Source organism: Eschscholzia californica, unplaced genomic scaffold (genome assembly GCF_041429995.1).
Source record: "Eschscholzia californica isolate CP2 unplaced genomic scaffold, dmEscCali1.0.p SCAF_3, whole genome shotgun sequence".
In the NCBI taxonomy this organism is placed as follows: Eukaryota; Viridiplantae; Streptophyta; class Magnoliopsida; order Ranunculales; family Papaveraceae; genus Eschscholzia; species Eschscholzia californica.
In genome coordinates, this window is record NW_028238420.1 from 13,487,822 (window position 1) to 13,512,374 (window position 24,553).

General features: G+C 37.6%; 1 protein-coding gene and 1 pseudogene across 2 annotated transcripts; one reads left to right on the top strand and one right to left on the bottom strand.

Annotated features, from left to right (window-relative positions):
• Positions 1 to 9,924: 9,924 nt before the first annotated feature.
• On the bottom strand, positions 9,925 to 12,289 carry LOC147548539 (uncharacterized). 2 transcript variants are annotated; one of them, XM_086672449.1, is made up of 2 exons: positions 11,371 to 12,289; positions 9,925 to 10,511 (listed from the first exon to the last, which is right to left on the bottom strand). In XM_086672449.1, exons 1-2 carry the CDS (start codon positions 12,065 to 12,067, stop codon positions 10,201 to 10,203), a joined length of 1,008 nt encoding a protein of 335 aa, XP_086528575.1. In that variant the 5' UTR covers positions 12,068 to 12,289; the 3' UTR covers positions 9,925 to 10,200. The 2 variants fall into 2 exon arrangements, with proteins under 2 accessions (XP_086528575.1, XP_086528576.1); XM_086672450.1 differs by having other exon boundaries at positions 9,925 to 10,481; positions 11,371 to 12,126.
• Positions 12,290 to 13,233: 944 nt separating this feature from the next.
• Positions 13,234 to 14,054, top strand: LOC147548540 (bifunctional monothiol glutaredoxin-S16, chloroplastic pseudogene; annotated as a pseudogene).
• The last annotated feature ends 10,499 nt before the right edge of the window (positions 14,055 to 24,553 follow it).

Here is a 24,553-nt window from a genome sequence, read left to right on the forward strand (position 1 = left end):
CTTGATAGGACATCGAGTGGTCTTAGACGAAAAAAGAAGAATAAATTCAAAGAAATTGTCGGTAGTAGTGCACTCTTCGCAAGGGTTGTGGAAGAAAAAAGAATTTTGGTTTGGAAGAAAAAGATAGAAAAAGATGAAGGTGAACTTCACACAAGTTAGTTGCCCGGGTGCTTATAGAGATCCCGGGTCAATGACTATTGACTCGAGTCAATAAGATGGTCGCCCGCTTATAATAGATCTGCATGGTGCTTATAGCAGAGCCCACTCCCAAATCCTTGAGGTTCCAAGTTCGATTTCTATAAAAGTTAGAATTTATGGATTATTAAACTTGGGTTATTAAAGGTATAAATAAAGTAGTTTAGTTAGACTTTAGGCCCGTAGTTTAGTTTACTTTAGGCCATGGCTTAGTTGGGCTTTCTGCCCATTTCTGTAAGAGTTTAAATTTGGCGATTATCCTGCTTATTGATGTATCAATGTCATTATAATGACTATCGTAGTCCCTTTCCAAAAAACACATATTGCTAATTAGCAACTATGTCACTTTGTACTATTGTCATTCCCTAAATACCCTTACTCATCGAAACTCATTTTCCCTCTCATTAAATCCAGAAATTTTAGTTTTTTTTCTTCTTCTTCACCGCTTCTTCTTCTTGTTCTTTTTTTTCGTCTTCTTTGATTCTTCTTCTTCTTCTTAACCATTTGAAAAAATGGTGCTCTAAGCTATCCTTCGCGATAACTTTAAGGAATCAATAACTTCTTCTTCTCTCACTAGTTCTGAAGAGTTCGATCTTAATGGAAGTTATGTTATTTTTTAGGTTTTTCAGGTGATTAAGAGAAAAGGTTTGTTAAGATCACCACTTTCTCTCTCTAGAAAGACACAAACTTTTCACATTCGTACCTTGTTAGATCTAGGTTTTTCAGGTGGTTAAGATAGACGGTTTGTTATGAGTTCTTCTCCTTTACCCTAAGACGTTCTTCTTGTTCTTCATCTTTGGTTCTTCTTCTTCGATTCTTCTCCTTCTTCAGATCTAGTTCGTCATCGCCATTAAGCCTTGGATTCATGTTGCAGGTGGAGTATATGTCATTTCGTTCTGAAGGAGATTTCTTTCTGAAGCAGATTCCTTCGACCAAGATGACAATGCGCTCAATTTGTCGAATAGGATGACGATGACTTTATCCAGAAGATCATCTAGTCCGGTCAAATTAGGGATCATAATGCTTATCTAGAAGCCAACTACGATTATCGGATCACTTCGATAATTCGCGGCTAACATCTACCGGATCCTACAACAGGTTCCACCAAAGAGTGGTGGCTTGATGGAAGAGAGTTGACATAGGGAACAAGGTAAAAGTTTGGATTAGGTCCAAATTGAAAGGCAACAAAGTTCGGATAAGATCCAGATAAAGATAGGACGAACCAAACCCGAGAGATAGACCTGGATCAAGAGAGATGGGCCGGCCATATGAAGTGGGCGGCCAGGGCCACCCCACTAATGGGACTGCCCTGGCCGACCACACAAAGGAAAGTCCCAGATGGGACAGAAATCCCATTTGAGAATCCCACTCAGAAAAGGCTTTCTGGGTCTTATCTTTTTTGGAGTTCTTATTTGAATCCTAATTGAAATATGATTCTTACTTTAGAGTTCTATGTATAAGGACATTAATAAGAACATAAAAGGTGTGAAATTTTCTCAAGAGAAAAATCTATCTCTACAACATCAAGTAGAAAGTAGATTTTAGATAACAAAAAACTCTCAACCTATCTATCTAGTCAAAGAAGAAGAGTTATTCTTCTCAACCTTCTGTTAAGGTCCTAACAGACATTAAAGAAGGGAGATCAAGTCAACTTGTTCATGTGTCTTTAGTGGAGGAACTGCAATTTGGAACTCTCATCTTCGAGATAATGGCATCAAATTTAGTTTGAGGGAAAGCGAATCAGATAATCAATCATCTATCCCATTCTAGTTCATCTTTAGTTCTTGCATGTGATCCTGGAAACTAGTGTCAGACGTATTAGACGTTTGAGATTCTGCTTAAAACACTAGGTAACACCAAAGTTCACAACAGGTGCAAATTAATTCAAATCTAAAAGTATTATCGAACTTGTTATCTTGATTTGAAGAGGTTGGAAACTAATTCGTAGGAGTTTGGAAACTCAGTTTGTAAACTTGTTATCTTGATTCCGCTTATGAAGAATACGAGATTTCTAGAGAGATAGAAAACCCTTAAAGCGAAAGTGATATGATTAAAAGAAAATTTTGTGTAACAACTATTTATCAAAAGTGTCTTTCAAAGATTGTTTATGTAATATTACAGCTGAAAAATCTCGTGAAACTGGTTTGCAGATCCACTTTTTTTATTACATGTCAGATTTCGATAAAATTTATATATTTAGGACATATTATTCATTATCTTTCTTATAAGATCCACTTTCAATAGTTTTTCTCAAAAAATATTGAAAAATGACGTTGTTGTTTCCATTTTTTGCTCTCTAGGTTTGTGAAATCTCGTGAAATCGGTTTGCAGATCTTGCAAACTCGGTTTCCAAATTGCAAGTTCGACCTTATTTGCAAACTCTGTTAGTGTGTCAACTACTTCAATCTATCTCTCGGATTATTGAATAATCGTGAATTTAACATGGTATCTGAGCAAGTTTTAATTACAATCCTAGTTCAAGCTTCCGCAATTTTCTAGCGTTTTTTTTATATCGTTGTGATTTAATCACTGTTTCGATCTTATTCATCTAACAATCAAGATTTACGAGTTGTAAGAACCAGAAGGGAAAGAGGAAGGAGAAGAAAGTCAACCATTTTTTTAAGTCAAATCACTTTCTTAGAAACTCGAAGCCGATTTTATTCAAATCAAGGCAAGCTGAATATTTTTTTTATCGTATTTCCATCTTTTCTCTGTAAGTCAGACACTTCAAAAGTTATGTGGTCCGACTTACAAGGGTTATTGAGATACGTATGTAACACGTGATGGTTCGAGAGACAACATTCGATGATCAAGAAAAGTCCAAAGATATTTGAAGATCAGGAGATTAATTTCATTTATTTAAGATAATTCTTGTAATTATCTAATATTATTATTAGATATATGTATTATCTTGTTTCCTAGATTAGATAGAAATATTATTATTAGATATACGGTCAGTGTTACGGGGAAATAAAGAAATTTTCCGAGGTTTGAAGTTTTGGATGGAAACAAAAAAAAAGTAGATTTTTTTTTACCCATAACAACCAACTCCTTATACTTTTTCAGCTTCTTATTCCTTTCACCTACCACCACTATCTTCGGCAATTCCACCATCTCCGACAAAGTCCACCATTTTCGGCGATATTTTTTTTTCTCCTCTCCATCTCCGGCGAAGGGCCTCCTCCCATTCTCCGGAGACAATGAGAAGAAAGAGAGAACAAGAGAAGAGAGAGAAGAAATAGAGAAGAGAGGGAGAAGAGAAAAAACAGAAGAGAGAAGAGAGAAGAGAAAGTGAAGATGATGAAGTCGCCGGCAACATCCGGCCGGCAGACTTTTTGCCGGCGACATTTAAAAGGTGTGTTAGGTTTAATTTATTTTGTTTTCCACCGTCTTCCTCGAAAACATTTCTGCTTTCCCCAAAACAGTGGCCATATATACATAGAATGGTGTCCAATGTAATTCTTTATGTATTGAGGGATACAAATGTAATAGCACTAGGATATTTGTTATATAAATACAACAATTGCCCTACCTTTTAGGGCATCCTTGATTTCAACATTTTCATGGTATCACAACCGTTTTCTTCTAAGTAAAATTTTTGGGTCTTGTGCCTCTCGTCATCTTCCTTTCTCTTCTTCATTCCTTTTTCATTCTACTGTTTCCCTAATGGCTAACTCAACTATCAATATCTCTCCCACTGGGGTTTCCTCTTTCCCACCACAACCACCACCATCTCAACATTACCCCCTTACTAATATTGCTAATCTTGTATCCATTCGTTTGGATAACACAAATTATCTCCTCTGGGGGAGTCAACTCCTTCCTATCTTACACTCTCAAGACCTTTACAAATTTTTCAATAGAACCTTCCCCCCTCCACCTGAGTTCATTACCACAACTACTGAAAACTCCTCTACTTCTATCCCAATCCAGATTATGCCTACTGGTATCGTGTCGATCAAATGTTACTCTCATAGCTAAATGACACACTCACAGAATCAATTCTCACTTAGGTTTTAGGACTCACCTCTTCCCGTGCGGTATGGGAGTCCTTAGAAAGAAGCTTCTCTTTATTTAACTCAACTCATCTTATGAATCTAAAACTTTAACTTCAAACCTCAAAGAAAGGTTCTTTCACTGTTTCTGAATAACTTCAAAACTTTAACTTCCAGTCAGTGATGAAGAACTTGTTCTCATAGTTCTATCAGGTCTTGGATCTGAATATGAAAGTTTTGTTACATCAATCACTACTTGATTGACTCCTCCTTTTTACTCTGAACTCCACTCTCAACTTCTCAACCATGAATTTCGAATTCAACTTTTCAAAACAACACTTCTTAACATACTGTTCTTTACACATAGATCACTCCTCCTACACATTCCACCTCTGGTTCTCGAGGAAATCGTGGTCGAGGTTATTTTAACAGAGGTGGTCGTGGTCGAGGTTCTTATTCAAATCGAGGAGGAAATTTTCGTCAAAATTCTTCCTTCGTTCTTGGAAAACCACCTGTCATCCTCTCATCATTTGTCAATAGTGTGGTCAAGCAAGTCATTCATCTCGTCAATGTTATCATCTCAATCGACAAAATGATCTTACCCACTCTTTTGCTACACTAGGGATTGACTCTCTCGCCTGATCCACACTGGTATGTGGATTCTGGAGCAACATCTCACATAGCCTCTGATAATGCCTCGCTCAGCTCTCGATCTGATATTGTTGTTCCTGATCAGGTCATAGTTGGTAATGGGAATGCTGCTTCAGTCTCTGATGTTAGTAATTGTATCTTAACTCCTGACTTTACTCTTAAAAATGTTTTTATTGTTCCCTCTTTCAAAAAGAACTTAACATCAATCTTTCATCTTCTTCGTGACTTCAACTGTGTGGTTATTTTTAGTCGACGTGGTTTCTTTGTCCATGATCTTCCCACATGGAAGATACCCCTCGTCGGAACGATTGAAGACGACCTCTTCCGTTCCTCTTCACCTCCAGCATCTTCTGCTCCACTCTCTCTATTTGCAAAATCAATGTCGCCTCACACTCGTACTACTCCTGACGTCTGGCATTGTAGACTTGCTCATGTCAATCTGCAAAGTTTAAATTCCCTAATTTGAAATGATGTATTACCTCTTACAACATCTATTATGAAAAAATCTAAATGTATTGGGTGTCTTTTAGGCAAACATCATCAACGTCCTTTTATTTCAGTAAATCATTCATCTACTCAACGAAATGAAATTATTCATAGTGATATTTGAGGACTATCCCCAATAACTTATGCTTCAGGATATCGATTTGTTTTACTTTCAATTGATGACTACACCCGATTTACCTGGATATATTTCATGAAGCATAAATAAGAAGTTAACATTCATTTCAAAAACTTCAAAATTCTTGTGGAAAATCAATTTTCAAAACCCATTAAAATACTACAGTTTGATGGAGGAGGTGAACATATCAGCAATTATTTATCTAAGTTTCTTCTTCATCATGGTATTCAACATCGAAAATCATGCCTCCACACCCCACAACAAAATGGGGTTGTGGAGTGGAAAATCCGTCATGTTGTTGAATCTTCTCTTTGTCTTCCTCATCAAGCCTCTATTCCACAAAATTTTTGGTCAGAAGCTTTTCAAATCGCAGTTTTCACCATCAATAGACTTCCTTCCTCTGTCCTTAACAGAAAATCTCCTTTTGAAAAACTATTTAACACTAAACCAGATTATACTCTTTTTCGAATCTTTGGATGTCGTTACTTCCCTCTTCTCACACCATATAGATCCTCTAAGCTTGATGTCAAGACTAAGCCATGTATCTTTCTTGGTTACATTTCTCAACATAAGGGTTATCGTTGTCTTGATGAACATTCTTCACGAATTTATATTTCTCGAAATGTAATTTTTGACGAAACCATCTTCCTCTGTTCTTCTTTAACCAATCCCTCTTCTGCTTCAAAAGACACTTCCTCTCCTCTTACTTTACAATGGATGATTGAAAATCGCTTATCCCCTTCATCATCTCATCCCGGTCGTCCACGTAACCCCATTTCAGATTCACAATCTCGCACAAATTCCTTCCATTCTTCGTCACCACTTGTGCCACCTGGTTTTGAAAATTACCAGCTCACTTGTCAACTAAATCACGCGTCATCTACTAGAGGGGCACCTGTTTCCACCTCTCAACGGTCGTCTGTTCGACCCACGAACGTGCCCCCTCAACAAAACGCGTCTTCAGCTCAAGTGCCACATGTCTTTACTGCTCCACAACTGTCTGTCCTACCCACTCCCGTGATCCCTCCAGAAAACGTGTCAATTGATAACACATCAATTAACACGCTTGTCCCGCACGCTCCTCAATCAACTCTTTCATCTTCTATCTTTGAAATTTGTCCCAACACCGAGATAACACAAAACCCTAAATCTCTAATTTCCCAAAATGTCTCTCACTCTTCATTACCCACTAACAAACTTCTCCAAACTTCATCTCTTCATCCTATGGTCACTCAAAGCCGAGATGGTATAAGAAAACTAAAAATTCTACTGACTACTCAAATATCTTCACTTCCAGATTCATCATTCGACGAACCAGGAACTTTTCTTCAAGCATCAAAGATTGCTCAATGGAAATCTGCTATAGAAGAATAAATACAAGCATTACACAAAAATGGTACATGGACACTCATTCCTAGAACACCAACCATGAATTTATTGGATTGTAAATGGATCGATAGGGTTAAGAAGAAGGTTGATGGTTCAATTCTTCGTTAGAAGGCTCGTCTTGTTGCTCGTGGGTATACACAACAACCGGGAATTGATTATGTTGAAACTTTCCACCCAGTGGTTCGACCAGAAACGATTCGAACGATTCTACCTCTTGCAATTACTGGAAATTGGTGCATTCGACAATTGGATGTCAAAAACGCATTTTCCCATAGGGATTTACAAGTAAGTGTCTTCATGACTCAACCAAAGGGCTTTGTTGATTCTAACTTTTCTGATCATGTCTGCAAATTGAAAAAGCTCTCTATGGGTTTAAGCAAGCACCAAGGGCATGGCACAAGTGATTCAGTGACTGTCTACTTCAGTTAAATTTCAAACAATCGAACTCTAATTCGTCTTTGTATTATCTTTCAATTTCTAATGGTAGTATTGTTTTATTACTATATGTCGATGATATCATTGTTACATATCGTCGGCCGCTGTTTTACAAACACTTATCAGTCAATTAAAAAGCAGAAGTTCGACATGACAAACATGGGGGCCTTAAGCTATTTTCTCGGCATGGAAGCTTAACGAGATTTCAACACCCTCACACTGACTCAAACAAATATACAATGGATCTTCTTCGTCGATTTGGATTAATTTCTTCAAAACCAGTACAAACTCCTGTTATTACTGGAACAAAACTATCCAAATCAGATGGAACACCAATAGAAGATCCTCAAACCTTCAGGATCCTTGTTGGAGCCATTCAATACCTCACATTGACGAGACCAGATATCGCCTATGTTGTAAATCAGGTATCCAAATTCATGCAAAAGCCAACAAATATACATTTTATTGCTACTAAGAGAATACTTCGATACTTAAAAGGAACAATTTCAAATGGTGTCTGTTTCCGGCGAGCCACAAATCACCATATAATTGGATATTCAGACGTCAATTGGGCAGGCTCGTCGGATGATCGTCGTTCTACAACAGGGTCATGTGTTTTTCTTGGCCCAAATATTATTATTTGAGCCTTCGAAACTCATCCCACAGTGGCTCGTTCATCCACTGAGGTTGAGTATAGAGCAGTCTCTCACACAACTGCTGAAATTCGACGGCTTCCAAATTTCTTACTTGAATTGGGTATTAGTATCAAATCTACACTAGTGATATACTGTGACAACATAAGTGCCACCTATCTCACTGTAAATCCAATTCTTCAATCACGAACTAAGCATGTTGCTATCGATTTCCATTTGGTTCGTGAGCAAGTTAAATCAGGCAACTTAAAAGTCCACTATCTTCCTGGAGATTCACAAATAGCCGACATCTTCACCAAGGGTCTATCTTCTTCAAGGTTTAATGAATTACGATTTCAAGGTCTCACTTGTTTTTTTTTTTTTTTTATGAAGCCAGGTCTCACTTGTTAATGTAAATATATACATAGAAGGGTGTCCAATTTAATTCTTTATGTATTGATGGATACAAATGTAATGGCACTAGGATATTTTCTCTATAAATACAACGGCTGCCCTACCTTTTAGGGCATCCTTGATGTCAACATTTTCAAAACTCATTACTGATTTTTCCGTGGATGTAGGTCGAGATTATGGAGGGAATCTTCGACGAAACCACGATAAATTATCAGTAAACTATTTCAATTTATCTATCCAATTACCACATAATCTGATAATCGTGAGTTTAACAAAGTCATCTTGGAGCTTGAGGGGTCATGTGTACGTTCACATATAAGCCCCTTAATGGCCTCGCTTCGGCCAGACGTTGGTGCACATAACAAATATCATGAAACCAATATCCTAGACATTTTCATCTACTCCTCTGTGTCTCAAAGGATCTCAGACTATCACTAATGGAGGAAAACTAAAGTCTTTTAGGAAAGGATCACACAATATCACTAATGGATTCCAATTAGAAGGGCAGTACTAAAATTTTATGAAATAAAAGGATCAGTAGATATGTCTAGATGGTACAAGTTTGACTGTTAAGTTGGATTGTGCTGTAGAAGAAAGAAAGCACCTTCTGGGTACAAGTCAGTAGTACTCTCTTGTGGCTCTCTGCATTCCCAGCATGAAGAAAGATCCAATGCTGCCGTGGGTTCCACTTTGAATGTGTGGCACCCACATAACACTAGCACCCTCCCACATAGCACAAGGCCATCCATTGGGTGGATTAAACACTTCAACAGGTACATCATACCTAGTTTATAACAAAAGTTTATTTTTGTGTCCAATAAATTACTAGAGTATAACTTGAATATACATGAATCATTATATATACACACAACACAAGTGATCTGGTTGACATAACATAATCTCCATAGGCGAAGGCAGAATTTAGTACGACGCGTAAATATATATACTCTTACTACTTTATGTGAAATGTTTGTATACGAAATATTAAAGGGAGATGCTAGAGTTACAAAGAATTTTGACAAAAGAAAGTTCCCAGCTGATGTGATGATTGTGATATTCATCTCTCAACGACCTAGATTTGGTCAAAGTTTAAAACTACAACCGCCACATCAGCTGAGAACTTTCTTTTGTCAAAATCCTTTGTAACTTTAGCATTTCCCAATATCAAATATGTCTATAAATATCAACATAATTAAATGCTTGCAACATAGGTTTAAAGGGTGATTTAGAAACTTTTAAGGAAGAAATAACAATGATATTTCTCATAGTTGTATGTAGTGATCATGTATTCACCAACTCTTGACTAAAAAGAAGAAAAAGTAAGTAAGCTTTGGTAAAAAGAAACCAAAAGATCTCTGTTCACTTTTTTTCTTGATTGTATGTGTTATCAATGATTTAAACCCATGCAGATCTCTCTTTCTCTCTCTATCTCTTTCTAACTAATTAAGCTCTTAACACTAGTAAAATCACGTTCTTTAGAGAGAGAGAGAGAGAGGGAGACTATATACGTACCTACATGCATCATGATGTATCAAATCTTTGAGGGTAATCTCACTCATGCATGCAAATCTTATAGTATTGAAAAGAACTATTAAATAAAAGCAAACATGCATAAATAACAATAATGAGATAGTAAACATGGTAATAAAGTAACAAACCAAGGGTAATTAGGTCATTCATACTTAGATACCCAATTATCTCAATGAGAAAAAAAGAGAAGCCAAAAAAAAAAAGTAAAAGTAGTTCTGTACTTCTGAGCAACCCCATGATTCAACACTAACTGCATTTCTCTGTCTCCATTAAAGAAAACAATGAAATAATTGGAAAATTGAAAAAAATAAAAAATGTACAAATTAAGTTATTGGCTTTATTCTTGTGGATGGGATACTAATGCTTGAATTGAACTAGAAAGTTCATTAATGGCAGAGATTAAAGTAGCAAATCCTTGTTTATTAACTTCATTTCTTGTTTCTTCAATCTGAAGTCTTCTTTCTTCAAGTTCGATAAGTTGTTTGTGACGTTTTTCATTGTTTTCTTCACATTCGACAAGTGTTTTTACCAATACCGATCCACTTTTTACGATACTTGAACGCAATTTACTTGATTTCCTTCTACGTTTTGTGTTCGAATCTAATCTTTCACTTCCTTCTGTTTGGGACGAAGAATCAGACATTTCAACTGCCATTATATATAACAATCGTCTTTGTCAGTTTCATTTTTTTCTCCATCTCCAATTATTTGTTTCAATATTTTGCTAAACAAAATAGAAAACAAGAGGCAAAACTAGAGCTAGAGAGGCTCTCTCCTCTGTCTATCTGATTTTAGTCAAAATTATCTCACCTCGGTATCTAGTTATAGTCTAATTTGTAATGGATATTTGACGAAGAATTTATCAATTCTAATATTGATGTGATGTGTGATAATGCTAATGCATTTCTTCAGTATTAGGATAGGAGTTACTCGACCCAGCTAAGGTAACTAAGTGCTGACCTATCTATGAAATGGAAAATGACGTTATGCCCGACCAATCTCCCGGTTAATTCTCGGTTGGATGACTAGCCGGTTAGGATTAGAGATGAAAAATGCGGGAAACAAGAAAAACCAGGCATACTTGACTCTAGGGAAAAATCCTATATTGATTCGTGTTTTGATGATTCTGATTTGATCTACTAAACAACGAACCACGACAGACCACAATTTTCTGCTCAGAATCTACCTAGTTTTTCTTATTCTGTGGCATTACTCTAGATAGAAAAGTATTTAACTTTCTCTCGCTAAATCTTGTCCAGTCACGACACCCGACCGAGAGATGGTGATGCAGGGAGATTTTAATGGGTCGGACATGTATCAGAGTTGCTATGAAATACTAGCTTTGTATCATGTATAGCCCATAGAGCCTAACTCTCTTTTAAAAATAGCTTCTAATGAATGAGAACTAATCTAATTTGTAAATGCCTTGGAGATGTGAGATATATAATGTTACATAAAATTTGTTATATGGGTGCTACATAAAATGATTAGCTAGGAAATTAAATACCTGGCGGAGGAGGAGACGGCGGTGATGGTGGTGGAGGAAGTGCTGGCTGAGGAGGAGGAGGAGGAATAGTTGGAGGAGTAGAAGTGATGATGAGATTGGATGGCTGATATGAGGTCTTGGGTGGTTGTTGATATCTACGGTGAACAACTTCATTAAGAGCATGATAAATTTCAGAGAGAAGATTAGTAGGAAGATTTCTTTCTTTACGTTGATGTTTTTCAATCTGCCAATAAGAAGGGAAGTTTTGAGAGCCATCTGATCTAGATTCATACTCGCGAACTTTTTTATAATCCCTTAAAAGATTATCCCATTTATCATTACATTGATTTTGACTTCTCATACACCCATTTTTCCAACAATAATTTTCTACCCATTTCCACCTGAGCTCAGCCGTTCTACATGAACCAGACGCGGCGGCAGCGGTGGAGGAAGAAGATGAAGTTTTGGTTCTTCTTTCTTCATCCATTTTCTTAGCAGTGATTAAGACTAGGGTTTCATGGACTGTCCAATTTCCTTTTCTATATTCTCTGGTGAGCTGAGAAGTAGTAGTGTTGGGTGAGGGGGTTGTGGTGGTAGGAGGTATGTTTGTGGTTGTTATTGGTGGTGGTTGTTGTTGTTGGTGGTGGTGGTGGGAGAGGTGTTGGTAATGTGTAGGTATTAATGCTGATGATGGGTTTGGTGGAGGTTGATCACTCATGGCTTTGGCATTTAAATTTTAGAGAGAGAGAGAGAGAGAGAGAGAGAGAGAGAGAGAGAGAGAGAGAGAGAGAGAGAGAGAGAGAGAGAGAGAGAGAGAGAGAGAGAGAGAGAGAGAGAGAAAGAGAGGTGGAGATTGGAGGAGAAAGAAGAAAGCTTCAAAGAGAAAAAAGAGAAGAGAGAATGAGAGGGTCATGGGGTTTACAGTGGGAGGGAGAGTGAGGAATTGGAGAGGGGTGTTTTTCTCTAGAGGAGTTCTAAAGGCGCTCTACTTTAATACTTTGGGCGCCCTCCAACAGACAAAATTTCTTTGTTATATGTTGACTCAAGATCTGGGCGGTTGAATTATTAATTTGGTAGGAAATCCAACGGTGGAAATTTCTGTTTAGGATGAGGGAAATGTTCAGAGTCCTGGGACAGGAGGAGGGACTCAGGATAGACTTTACAACTGTGGATAGTCTCTGTCACCCTCGACCAAATAAATATGAGGAATAGCTACGACACTATTGACAAATGTCGCACTGCTTTGGTCCAAATGGTTTTGTTTTGAGTTAATTCCTATATGGCCCCCTACTTTGTGACCAGCTTCCTTTATGGCCCCCTTTTTTTCGTAAATTCAAATATGACCCCCTATTTTCATGGAAATGTCCTAACTACCCTTCCTTTAAATCTTTTTTCAAAATAAAATAAAAAAAACAAACATAATTCCACCTCACTTCCCTCTCCACCACTTATCTCTCTCCACCTCACCTCTCTTTCCAAATCATCTTTCTCTCTCTCCAACTCACCTTTTTCTCTCTCCACCTCACCTCTCTCTCTCTCCACCTCACCTCTCTCTCTCTCCACCTCACACTATCTTCTCCGATGAAGGTCGCCGGCCGGAAAATTTTCCGGCCGGCGACCTTCAACCTAAAAAAAAGTAAATTTTTTTTTTTTTTTTTTTTAACTCTCATCTCCCTCTCTCTCTAAAAACTCCGGCGAAGGGGGTTCCCTTCGCCGGAGTACGGGTCTGTTGAAGAACCAGAAACTTTTGAGTTTTTATCAAAAAAATTTGAGTTTTTATCAAAAAAAAATAAAAAAGGATTTTTAAGGGAAAAAAAATTCCATACATTTCTCTTTTCTTTCATCCTCCCAACTGAAAGACCAGAAACTCTTCTACTTCCATCCATGGCTACAATCACCTACCCCACTGCTCGTTGCTCCTCATCTTCATCTCTCAAAACAATCTTTCCTTACTCTCACAGACAAACTCTCCAGATTTCATTCAATTCCCAGCTTACCCATTCCGTTTCGTTTCCTCTATTATCCGTTAAGAAATCAAACAGAACTACAAAGAGATTTCGCGCTTTAACAGTCGTTTCTTCTGTTAAGAAACTCTCTGAAACAGATCTAGTTAGCCTCTCAGATGAACCGACGTCAAAAATTCCGTCAGATTCCGGCGTATACGCCGTGTACGACAAGAATAATGACCTTCAGTTTATTGGTATATCCCGAAATATCGCAGGTAGCGTTCTCTCCCATGGGAAATCAGTTCCTGAACTCTGCTCCTCCGTCAAGGTAAGTTCTGTTTGCCCTAATTCTTCCCCCTTTTGTTGTGCTGTAAACTTATGAAGCACAAGTGGTTCTCTATATGAATTTTGATACATCTTTTGTGATGATGATTCAAATGAGTTAGAGAAAATTTAGTTGTGCTAGTGAAAAACTCTTCCAAGTTAGTAATCTTTTTAATCTAGATTGAAAGATAAATGAAACCCATGAAATTGAAATTATTGGACATTTTTCATGAATCATTATGAAAAGATACTCAAACTTCAAGATATTTGGGATGATTTTTGCCTATCTAGGTATGATAAGCTTTTCATTTATCTTCGTTTCCCCGGGATAAGAATCTTGCTACAAAGTTTAATGGGAGTTGTAATTTCATTAGTTTGCATTCTGACATGACAATAATCTTGTGATCTTTTCTATATAGCTTTTTTCAGGACTAGTTCATTTTTAAACAATACTCGATAAAGTATTGGTCCGAAAGATTACATCTTCTGCCTTTTGAGATGCTCATCACTTAACATTGAAGACTTCAACAGACTTCAACAGACCAGATCGGGTCTGTTGAAGAACAGACCAGATCGGGTCTGTTCTTCAACAGACCCGTACTCCGGCGAAGGGAACCCCCTTCGCCGGAGTTTTTAGAGAGAGAGGGAGATGAGAGTTAAAAAAAAAAAAAAATTTATTTTTTTTAGGTTGAAGGTCGCCGGCCGGAAAATTTTCCGGCCGGCGACCTTCATCGGAGAAGATAGTGTGAGGTGGAGAGAGAGAGAGGTGAGGTGGAGAGAGAAAAAGGTGAGTTGGAGAGAGAGAAAGATGATTTGGAAAGAGAGGTGAGGTGGAGAGAGATAAGTGGTGGAGAGGGAAGTGAGGTGGAATTATGTTTGTTTTTTTGATTTTATTTTGAAAAAAGATTTAAAGGAAGGGTAGTTAGGACATTTCCATGAAAATAGGGGGCCATATTTGAATTTACGATAAAAAGGGGGCCATAAAGGAAGCTGGTCACAAAGTAGGGGGCCATATAGGAATTAACTCTTTTGTTTTACAAGTTTCTCAACCAAATTTTCCTAGGAACCCTTATCTTTGGGATAATTCTATTGTCAACCCCAAAGATGACCCTTGCCCATTTTGGATGGACCATATGTGTTGAACGGGGCCGTAGCTATCAAATTGATAAACCAAACGTTTAATTATTCTTTTGGCCAACAACTGCTAGCTCAGTTGGTAGTACATCTACTTCATAATTTCGTTACATGATTACATTTTTGGCTTGAACATATCAAATAATGAATATAAGTTCATAACTGTTATTAATTCGTCTTAGTATTCTTTAAAGCTCATACAATCTACTCTAAATGTCGTTATTTATACTATTAACTAGGTCTTCGACGCGTCCTACTGACGCGTCATATCTCTCTTAGCTAACGCCGTAACATTCTGAAATTCTTTCCTACAAATTAACAACTTTTATAATTTTAGTAATCTTCATATAGCAGATGTCCAAATTAATAGAAAGGGTTGCAGAGAAGAGGGCGGGAGAGAAATAAAATCGTATTTAATGGAGAAAAATATGTGTAAAGGTGAGGGAAAGTGATTTATGTAGTTTAGGGATATTGTAACCTATTTTCTCCCCACTAATTACTCTTCCTCCGACGATCTCCTCCCATAATTGTTAGATATCTAGTAAACGCCGACAATAGCCTTGCAGTTAATTGTTAGAAGTTGACATGTCTGATAATATCTAATACAAATGAGGGTATAAAAGTCCAATGGTAGTTTCAAGAAGTTGAAACTTAATTGTTGATACTAATACCCTTCTATTTTGAGTCGATTTACACGAAGAAGATTTTATATCAGCCGTCGGATGAAATCTTTATCAAACTCCCAATAAAAATGGACGACCAGACTTATACCTCACATAACCGACTGAAGTGAAACAAACATGGGGACTATATATCACCTGTTTTATTATAATAGATAACCCAAGTTCAATAAATCTTGAATTCCATCTTTGTCGTGAAACAAACATGGGATCCATATATACAGGAAAAAAAGAAAAACGATTTCTTTTGAAGACTACCATTCATCTATTTATTTATTTTTATCCTCTCTAATTTCCTTCTTTATTTATTTCTTATATTCTTTTCTCCATCATTAATTTCATATGTTATTTTCTCAATCATACTCCTTTTTATTGTTCTTTAATTACATCTTTCTTCTTCTTTGCTCTTGTATTTTTCTTTTTCATATCTCGTCTTCTTATCCGACAACTCCTTTCTCACAACATTTTTTATTTAATTTATACTTTTTTTACTCCCATTGATATTTCTCTCTTATATTTGCTTCACTAATTTATATATCCTTGATCCTCTGTAAAGTTAATGACGATCCACACAGAAAGGCCTTTTAATTCAAGCCTCAAAGTGGAAGACAACTGAAAATGTGTTACTAATCTTATTTTGTCGTGAGGATCTCGATTAACCTCAATAAAATTGGAGGTAAAATCAGAGTAACAAGTACGAGAAAGAGAAAAAAACTAATTAGAGAAAAGAGGTACCATTGAGGTGAGAAAGTTGCGGGAAACAAATTGTAGAAAAACGTTGGCAAATGAGTCTTATAACTCACTCCAATTTCACCATCTATTATGGTATCAGAGCCAATAAAACTCCAATGAGTATCTCTTCAACCTTATTTTACTACTGCTTAACCCACAAGTGTGACCACTTTCATCACTCACTCCTTCAGAATTACGAAAGTTTTTGAGAAAACAAAGGTTTTTATTCGCTTCATAGTTTGTTTGATTAAAGAAACACTAATATTATAGTTTGATGATGTCGAAAATTGGTATTCTCAGTTATCTTCTTGATGATCGAGATGAAATTCCGTCATTTGATTGATGAAATAGAGCCTGCAAGAAACAAAGAAGACACTCCGACGCTCAAGTCAATGAGGTATTTTTTTCAGTTTAAGTAATAAATTTGAAGTCTACATTTAAGATTGGACCTTCGATCCCATTTTAGGGCAATTCTGCTAGGCTTGGATGAAATGTGGCTTTGTACGGCTGAGATTTGTATGGCTGAGATGATGCGGTCGTAAGACATCGGCTTGGATGAGAGCCACGTGTTGATGGTTGTTTGGAGGATAATATATAATAATTGCGCGTCTTTCAACCCCTGGCAAATCTTTTGCATATAGCAGTTTTTGTATGAAAAGTTGATATTTGGCTCTTTCTGGCCGTCCACATCACATTGTTCTGTTGAGGTGTTTTAAGCCCAGATGGATCGAGTTCTTTTCAGCTGATCTCTCGACTCAGGGTTTCTGACCAGATCAGGGCTTAGGTTGGGTAAATTTCATCTCCAAACCACCTTCTCACTTGTGTCGATGCAGTACGGAGATCAAGATGCCGAGTTGATTTCCGCATACCTCCCTCACTATTTCTAGATCCAGAAAAGAGCTCTTACCCGATATGACTCGGTTTCTTTTTCTGGTTTGTCTCTAAACCAGCGCAGGGTTCAAGGTGCCTATGTCGTTCGTACCGACTTCCCACATCAAGCTCAGGTGGCAGAGTTTCGTCGAATCCACTTCACTAATGGCTCCGACAAGGGTCTGGTTGTGTATTTTTTCGATCTTGACTTGGTCAAAGCTGACGAGTATTTTGCTTAACACAGTTTGAAGGGAGTAGAGATAGAAACTGAAAGTTTGCTTCTGCTTCTGATGATCACATGTGTTATACTGTTATTGTGATTAGTCGTATTAACTCCACCATCATCCGCCCCAACGAAAGTAACGTTCACTACTAATGTTGGTATTAATTTTTTTAACGCAACTTCTCCAACCATCGCGACAACTCTATGTTCGACCACATTCAACCGCATCACAATTTTATAGAATGGTTTGTTGCTTAAGTGGGGGTTATTCGTTAAGACCTTTTCTTGGATCTTCAATGGTCTTAAGATCTTTGAAGTTCATCGTTATTGGTTTAGAGTTTTTTTTAAGAACTTTTAAAGTCAGCGTTATTAGTTCAGAACTTTATTTAAGAACTTTAAAAGTCAGTGTTATTGGTTTAAAACTTTTTTGAATAACTTTAAAGGGACACGTTATTCGTTTTTTATGAGACATTTCGATATTTTAACCTAAAATCGGTCCCTAAAACTTTTGGAGGCAATTTTACTCATACTTTTGTCCAATTAAAAGATCCACCTGTTTAGGTTAAACATTGAATTTCTAACTTATTTGGGTGTGCATAAAAATTTAGGGTGAAACAACCAAAACCCAATTTCTCCCATAACAACCAGTTTTTTTTCTACATAGAACCGGCGATTCTCTACTTCTCCGTCATATCTCTTTTGTGCTCACATCTTCTTCTTCCTCTCTTGAAACTAGAACTCAACAGGTACCTCTCTCCTCCATCTCTCAACTGTCATTTGTTTGCATCTTTTGTTTTGTTACAGTTTAGGTTTACTTTAGGTTAGGTTTTGTTTACTAGCAAAAGTGCTGCTACTTCCATGTCTCGTGTAACTAGGTTAGGTTTTGTTTTACTGGAATAGGTATGCTTTCAATGGAGGTACATAAAAAACAATGCAAGTAACCACTATAGATACGATAGGAATTTAGCCAATATAAAATACATAATAAAACTTTAATGTGATATTAGGTTAAGCTAATGGAAGTAGTATTTACTATGTAATCTTCATGAAAGCATACCTGTTACAGTACTAATTACCATGTACTCCCCATGTTTTATTATGACCTTCAAACTACTGGTTGTCAATATAGTAATTTACTATATACTCTACATGTCACCTGCTACTTCCATTGTTTTATTAGGTTTTGTTAATTACTACTTCCACTGGGTATGATAGGCTGCTATTTCATATCAAACATAATTAGTATGTAACTAGGTTTTGATGGAGCCCTCATATTTCGTTTCAAACATAATTATCTAATTGATATGCTTCTTAGTGATGATTTTAATTGGCAAGTCTCTAATGACAGGGTATGTGTTCTTCCATATTTACACAGTAGGTAATGATGGATTTTGTGTATATCTATAATTAACAGAGATAGTACATATTAATTAAGAAAGAAAGTACACAGTAATTATATCTATAATTTAGGTGTGGATGCATAATAGTATTCGTAGTTGATAATCAAAGGCAAGCTATTAGGTTAATGCATGGTAAAAGTAATGCAAAAGCATAATAAATCATTGTCTAATGTCTCTTTTCTCTTTATTGGAATACTAGTTCATTGTAGGTAAATTATGTGCACTTTCAATTTTTTTACTAGACAAATTCAGAGAAAAAAATGTGTTATGGCAATCGGGGTTTAATGTGATCAATACGAGTAATCAAGCAGAAGCAATAAGAAATAAAGAACAATCAAGAATAAAACACAGAGATTTACATGGTTCGGTTGGTGAGACCTACTCCACGGCAACAACGCCGCGATGATTTCCACTATGATAAGCAAACAAGTTACACAAGAGATTTCGTGAGATTGTGCTACTGATATCTCCTTAGGGTTTAGTTTATATAGGCACTAAACCATAATCTCACCGCTTCACCGACTCTCTCTCTACAACCGACAAGACACATGGATACGCTAACACTAATAACCGACATAAGCCTAGCTTCGCATTCCAGCTCTTTCTCGGAGTCCAGCTCTGCCTCGGAGCCCTGCTTCGATACCATCCCTGTCTCAGAATCAGCTCCACTAATGGGTTCAAAATTCGGCTTGGCGGGTCGTAAACTGGGTTCGATATCAATCCATATTCGAGTCACTTCTGACAATTCTCCACCTTGACTTGAATATGCTCCTCTTGACTCAAATCTGCCACCATCATAGCCCAGTGCCTCTGAGTCGTCGTCGCTCCAACCCTGGTAGGGGTAACATCTGGAGACCCCAATCAAGTCTAAGCAATGATTAAACTTGAAAGTTGTAACTGCCATGGTCAGTATATCCGTTGGATTATCTACCGTAGAAACCTTCTTCACGTGATCTTTCCTTGTTCAATTACGTCCTTGATAAAGTGATACCTAACGTCAATGTATTTAGTTCTCTCGTATACATTTGATTTTTGGTGAAATGAATAACACTCTGGTTGTCGCAGTAGACCTCTGTCACCTCCTACTTCAGACCCAAATCCCGAACTAAACCACTCAGCCATATTGCCTCCTTCACCGCCTCTGTTGCTACCATGTACTCAGCTTCTGTTGTAGACAGAGCTACTACCGACTGCAGCACTGCTCTCCAGCTAATGGCACTCCCGTAGAGTGTGAACGTATAGCCTATCAGCGACCTCTTCCTATCAAGATCCCCCCGAAAAATCCGAATCTACAAATCCAACTACCGAACTAGAAGTGTCAGCCATTCTGTCGTATACCGGACCAAGCTCCGCAGTTCCTCTCAGATACAGCAGTATCCATTTCATAACCTGCCAATGACCTCTTCCAGGTCTGCCCATGTATCTGCTTACTACACTAACAGTATGTGAAATATCAGGCCTTGTGCACACCATAGCATACATAATGCTACCTACTATATTTGCATAAGGCAGTCGAGACATGTACTCCGTCTCGTCATCAGTTGTTGGTGATAGTTCCCCCAAAAGCTTGAAGTGTGCTGCCAATGGAGGTCCAATAGGTTTTGCCTCAGTCATACCAAAACGTTCCAACACCTTCTCGATGTACGTTTTCTGAGACAAGAACAGTTTCCCAGCAGATCTGTCTCTCCGTATCTCCATACCCAATATCTTCCTTGAGGCACCCGAGTGTTTCATCTCAAACTCACCCTTTAACTGATCCTTTAACGTGTGGATTTCCGATATATCCTTGCAAGCTATCAGCATGCCATCCACATACAGGAGTATATACACATAAGAACCATCTGATAGTTTTCTATGGTACACACAACTACCATACCTGCTTCTGTCATAGCCGTTTTTAACCATAAATGTGTCAAAATGCTTATACCACTGGCTAGGAGACTTTTTCAGTCCATATAAGGACTTCTTCAGCAAACAAACTAGGTCTTCTTTCCCGAGAATCTCAAACCCCTCTAGCTGACGCATATAGATTTGTTCCTCCAGCTCTCTATGTAAGAACACAGTCTTAACATCAAGTTTCTCCAGTTCCATACCATACAAAGCAACCATAGCAAGTAATTTTCTAATAGAGCTATGTTTAACAACAGGAGAAAATACCTCATTGAAGTATATCCCTTCTCGCTGTGTAAACCCTTAGCTATTAACCGTGCTTTGTATCGCGCATTTTCCACCCCTGGAATTCCTTCTTTCCTCTTGAAAACCCATTTGCTACCAACAATCTTCTGACCCTTAGGCTGCTCAGCTAATTCCCAGGCCCGATTCTTCCGAAGAGACTCAATCTCTTCATTCATGGCAAGAGACCACTGCCTTGAGTCATCACTCCTCATAGCTTCTTCGTAGGTGCATGGTTCACCTCCATCAATGCTTTCACCTGCACTAAGTGCAAATGCAACCATATCTGCCATTTCATACCTTTCCGGTGCCCGAATGTCTCTTCTTCCCCTGTTCCTCGCAACACTGTAATGAACCAACTCTGGTTCATCTTGCTCATCTATCTGAGGTCGAACCTCTTCCGGAGTGTTTATCTCAAACTCCACCTGTTCTCCGTGATCTTCCTGCTCCACCTGTGTACCAACACCCTCCCGAGCATCTACAGACGTTACCTTCTGAGATATAATGGCTAACTCATCAAAAGTAACATCTCTACTAATAAGAAACTTCTTTGATTTTCCATCCGGGTTCCACAATCGGAAGCCCTTGACTCCAGGCTCATATCAAAGAAATACACATATCTTAGCCCTCGGATCAAGTTTACCTTCCTTAACCTGTGCATAAGCCGGACAACCGAAAATCCTTAAGTTCTCATACTTCGCAGGATAACCAGACCACACTTCATTAAGAGTTTTACACTCAATAGATGTGCAGGGTGAAATATTTACCAGATACACTGCCGATGAGACATGAAAATGTCAATTTGAATCTCTTAACTTGGGTTAGTTAGTCCATTTTGCGCTTTTACTCTGATGCATTGTTTGTTTCTTTTACTCAGGTCTCTTCTAGGGAGTTGAGCGCGAAAAACGATTAAAATCAAGAAAAAGACGTGTTAGGGGCATCTTGGTCATTTGTTGATTAAAGTAATTTGGCCAATATTGATGATTGGGTGAAAAGTATAGTCCACGACGAGCCTGTGGGTGAAAACGGAAGTCAAATCAGAGTCCGGGCGAGCAAGATAGACTAGGTCAAAGATTGGGTCCAAGAGAGTTGACCAGTGGGATGACTTCGGGTAACTATTAGTCAAGCGTACTAGAGAAGGAGTATGTGCCAGTCCCATAGCCGAGAGTTGTACCGTGTTCGTGTGCCCACTATTTACCGAATCCTGCTGTCACGAGACTTGATCGCATGTGACGCTCTAAAAGATATACCGGTGCAGCCGAGTCCATCTAACTCAGATCCAACGGATGGAATCAGACCCGAACACATGGCATCATCTCTAAAGAGCCTTGCATCTTCTTTTGCTAGCCCGCGTTACACCTTAAGTTACACCCCGTCCTTTGCCAGCTAATGATTCACGTGACCACGACTCATTGGGCGCCAGACTTTTTGAATATTCTGTCTTAATATGGGGATCATTTTTCTCTCTCTTCTTCTCTGTTAAGTAGGAAATAATAACTAATAGAGAGAGAAAGTGAATTTTGAGAAGAAGGTTAAGGAAAGCCGGGAGAGAGATTGAAGGATTCCATTGAAGGATTTAGGTTCAGATTGATCGGAGATATTTGAGAGAATCGATTGAGATAGTTGGATATCAATGGAAGATTTTGAAAAGCAAATCAGAAAAAGAAAGAGAGCTAGTTGGAGATTGATCAAGAGAGAATACTCTCTAATGTATTCAAAGAGAAAGAGTCTTTCTCTTTCTTTCTTTGAAATAGATAAAGAGAGAAGGGAAGGAAAGATGAGGAATTGGTCTTCATGATCTATATATTTTCTGGTTTTATTACTCTCGGCCAGAAGATATGAATTTGATTTTTCGAAAGAGATAACCGAGAGAAAGAGAGATTTATGGGAGTGATTCATAAGGAAAGTTGGAGATTGGTTCTTCTTCGACCTATAAAACAAAGAAACAGAACAGGGAATAATCATCTCGGTTTGGGATCATCTCTCTAGCTCAATTAGAACAGAAAATCAGAGAGAGAGCATCTCACGGCTAAGAAAAATGCACAAACTAGAGAGATATATTCATTGATCATTTTAGTTGGTTTGATCATCATCTCTGATTATCAATTTTATATTCCTTATTCTTGCTTTGTTTTTCTTTTAGTGAGACAAAGAAACAGAGAAAGTGAGAAGAGAGAGTTGTAGTGAGAGAAGGAGAAGAGAAAGTTGTAGTAAGAGAAAGAGAAGAACAGAGAGAATTCTAAGCAATTTCATTTTGATTTGTCATCAATAATATCAAGATTGTTTTCTCTTCATCTCATCTTCTCTGTTATCCTAGTATTAGAAACAGAGAACCAATAGTTATCTACTTATTTGATTACAAAAGGAAAAGGAAGAAAGAGAGGAATTTTGGTGGAGAAGATGGAAAATTATTTTCCACTGTTGCTGGAAAATAATTTTCCTTAGGGGCGCGTTTGGTTCCAGAGGAAAATCAGTGAGAAAATCATAATGTTTCTTCCATGTTTCTTTCTTATTTGTGTTACTAGTGTTAATCTTGATCATGAATAGCTAAATCTCTTAACTAGGATTGATGATGAAACCAACTCTTGATCTTTTAGACATATTCTTAATCGACTAATTCTTTTGATTGTGCAATAAAGTTTAATTTGTTAAATCGTTTATCTTTTCACTATCTATACTTTTTGATTTGATGCATCGTGCTTATGTTAAATCTTTTGACGGTTCATACTTATTAATTGATAGATAGTAGTTTAGAAATATATTTTTCAAAAGAAGACAATTACCATTTTATGATCTAAGAACCGATTTTATCGAAAACATCTTCCGGAATTTGGATAGTTTATTATCCAGAATTTTGAGTTATAGAAAAAAGAACTAGTTAGTTAACTTTGTATAATAAAGGTGATTTTATGTGGTGGATTCTAAAATCCTAGGTCCTTTCCCCATTTGAGTTCATTTCCGTTAATCGTTTTAATATTTTATTATTTCTATCACCAAAAATAATTTTCAAAAACAAAACCGTACTAATTCTAAGTTTTATAATAGGTTTGACTAGTCTCTGCGGATCGACCCCGGTCTTACCAGGTTTTACTACTTGACACCCGTGCACTTGCGGGTGCAGACCTTTTAGGGTAAACCTTCTAGGCCCATCAAGTTTTTGGCGCCGCTGCTGGGGACTATGTTTTAAATTTGTTCTAATCTTGGAAATTTTTTATTTTTTGTAAGTTTTGAATTTTTGGATACTTTGACTTGCTTCTCTGTTTTTGGTGTGTAGAACATTAAGGAGCCGAAGAGGAGGCGCAACAAGGAGGAGTACCTCAAAAGAAGAAATTTACAATTTTTTTTTTGTATTTATTTTGGTGAGAGAGAGACTTAGACTTTCTGGTACTTTTTATGTTTTAAGTTCTGACCTTAATTTAAAAGGGCTAAATTGTAATCGAAACCAAAGAAGCCTCGGGTTCGGACACTTAAGGGAAGAGTGGCCTGGGTCGTCTCCAAAGGTCGTCGCCCGTCTTGAACGGGAGGTAACTTTTCTTGATCACCCACGAATCTCCTGCAAGTGGGGTTTTGTGATGGTTTTGTGTGCCTAATTGATTTGACGAACTGCTTAGTTTAATCGTCTTTAGTAAGGGCACTAACCCTATTACAAGATAGGAGTCGGATTTCATCACTGATCTCTTGCCCATTTAGGAAACAACGCTGCGAATGCCAAACCTCACTTAA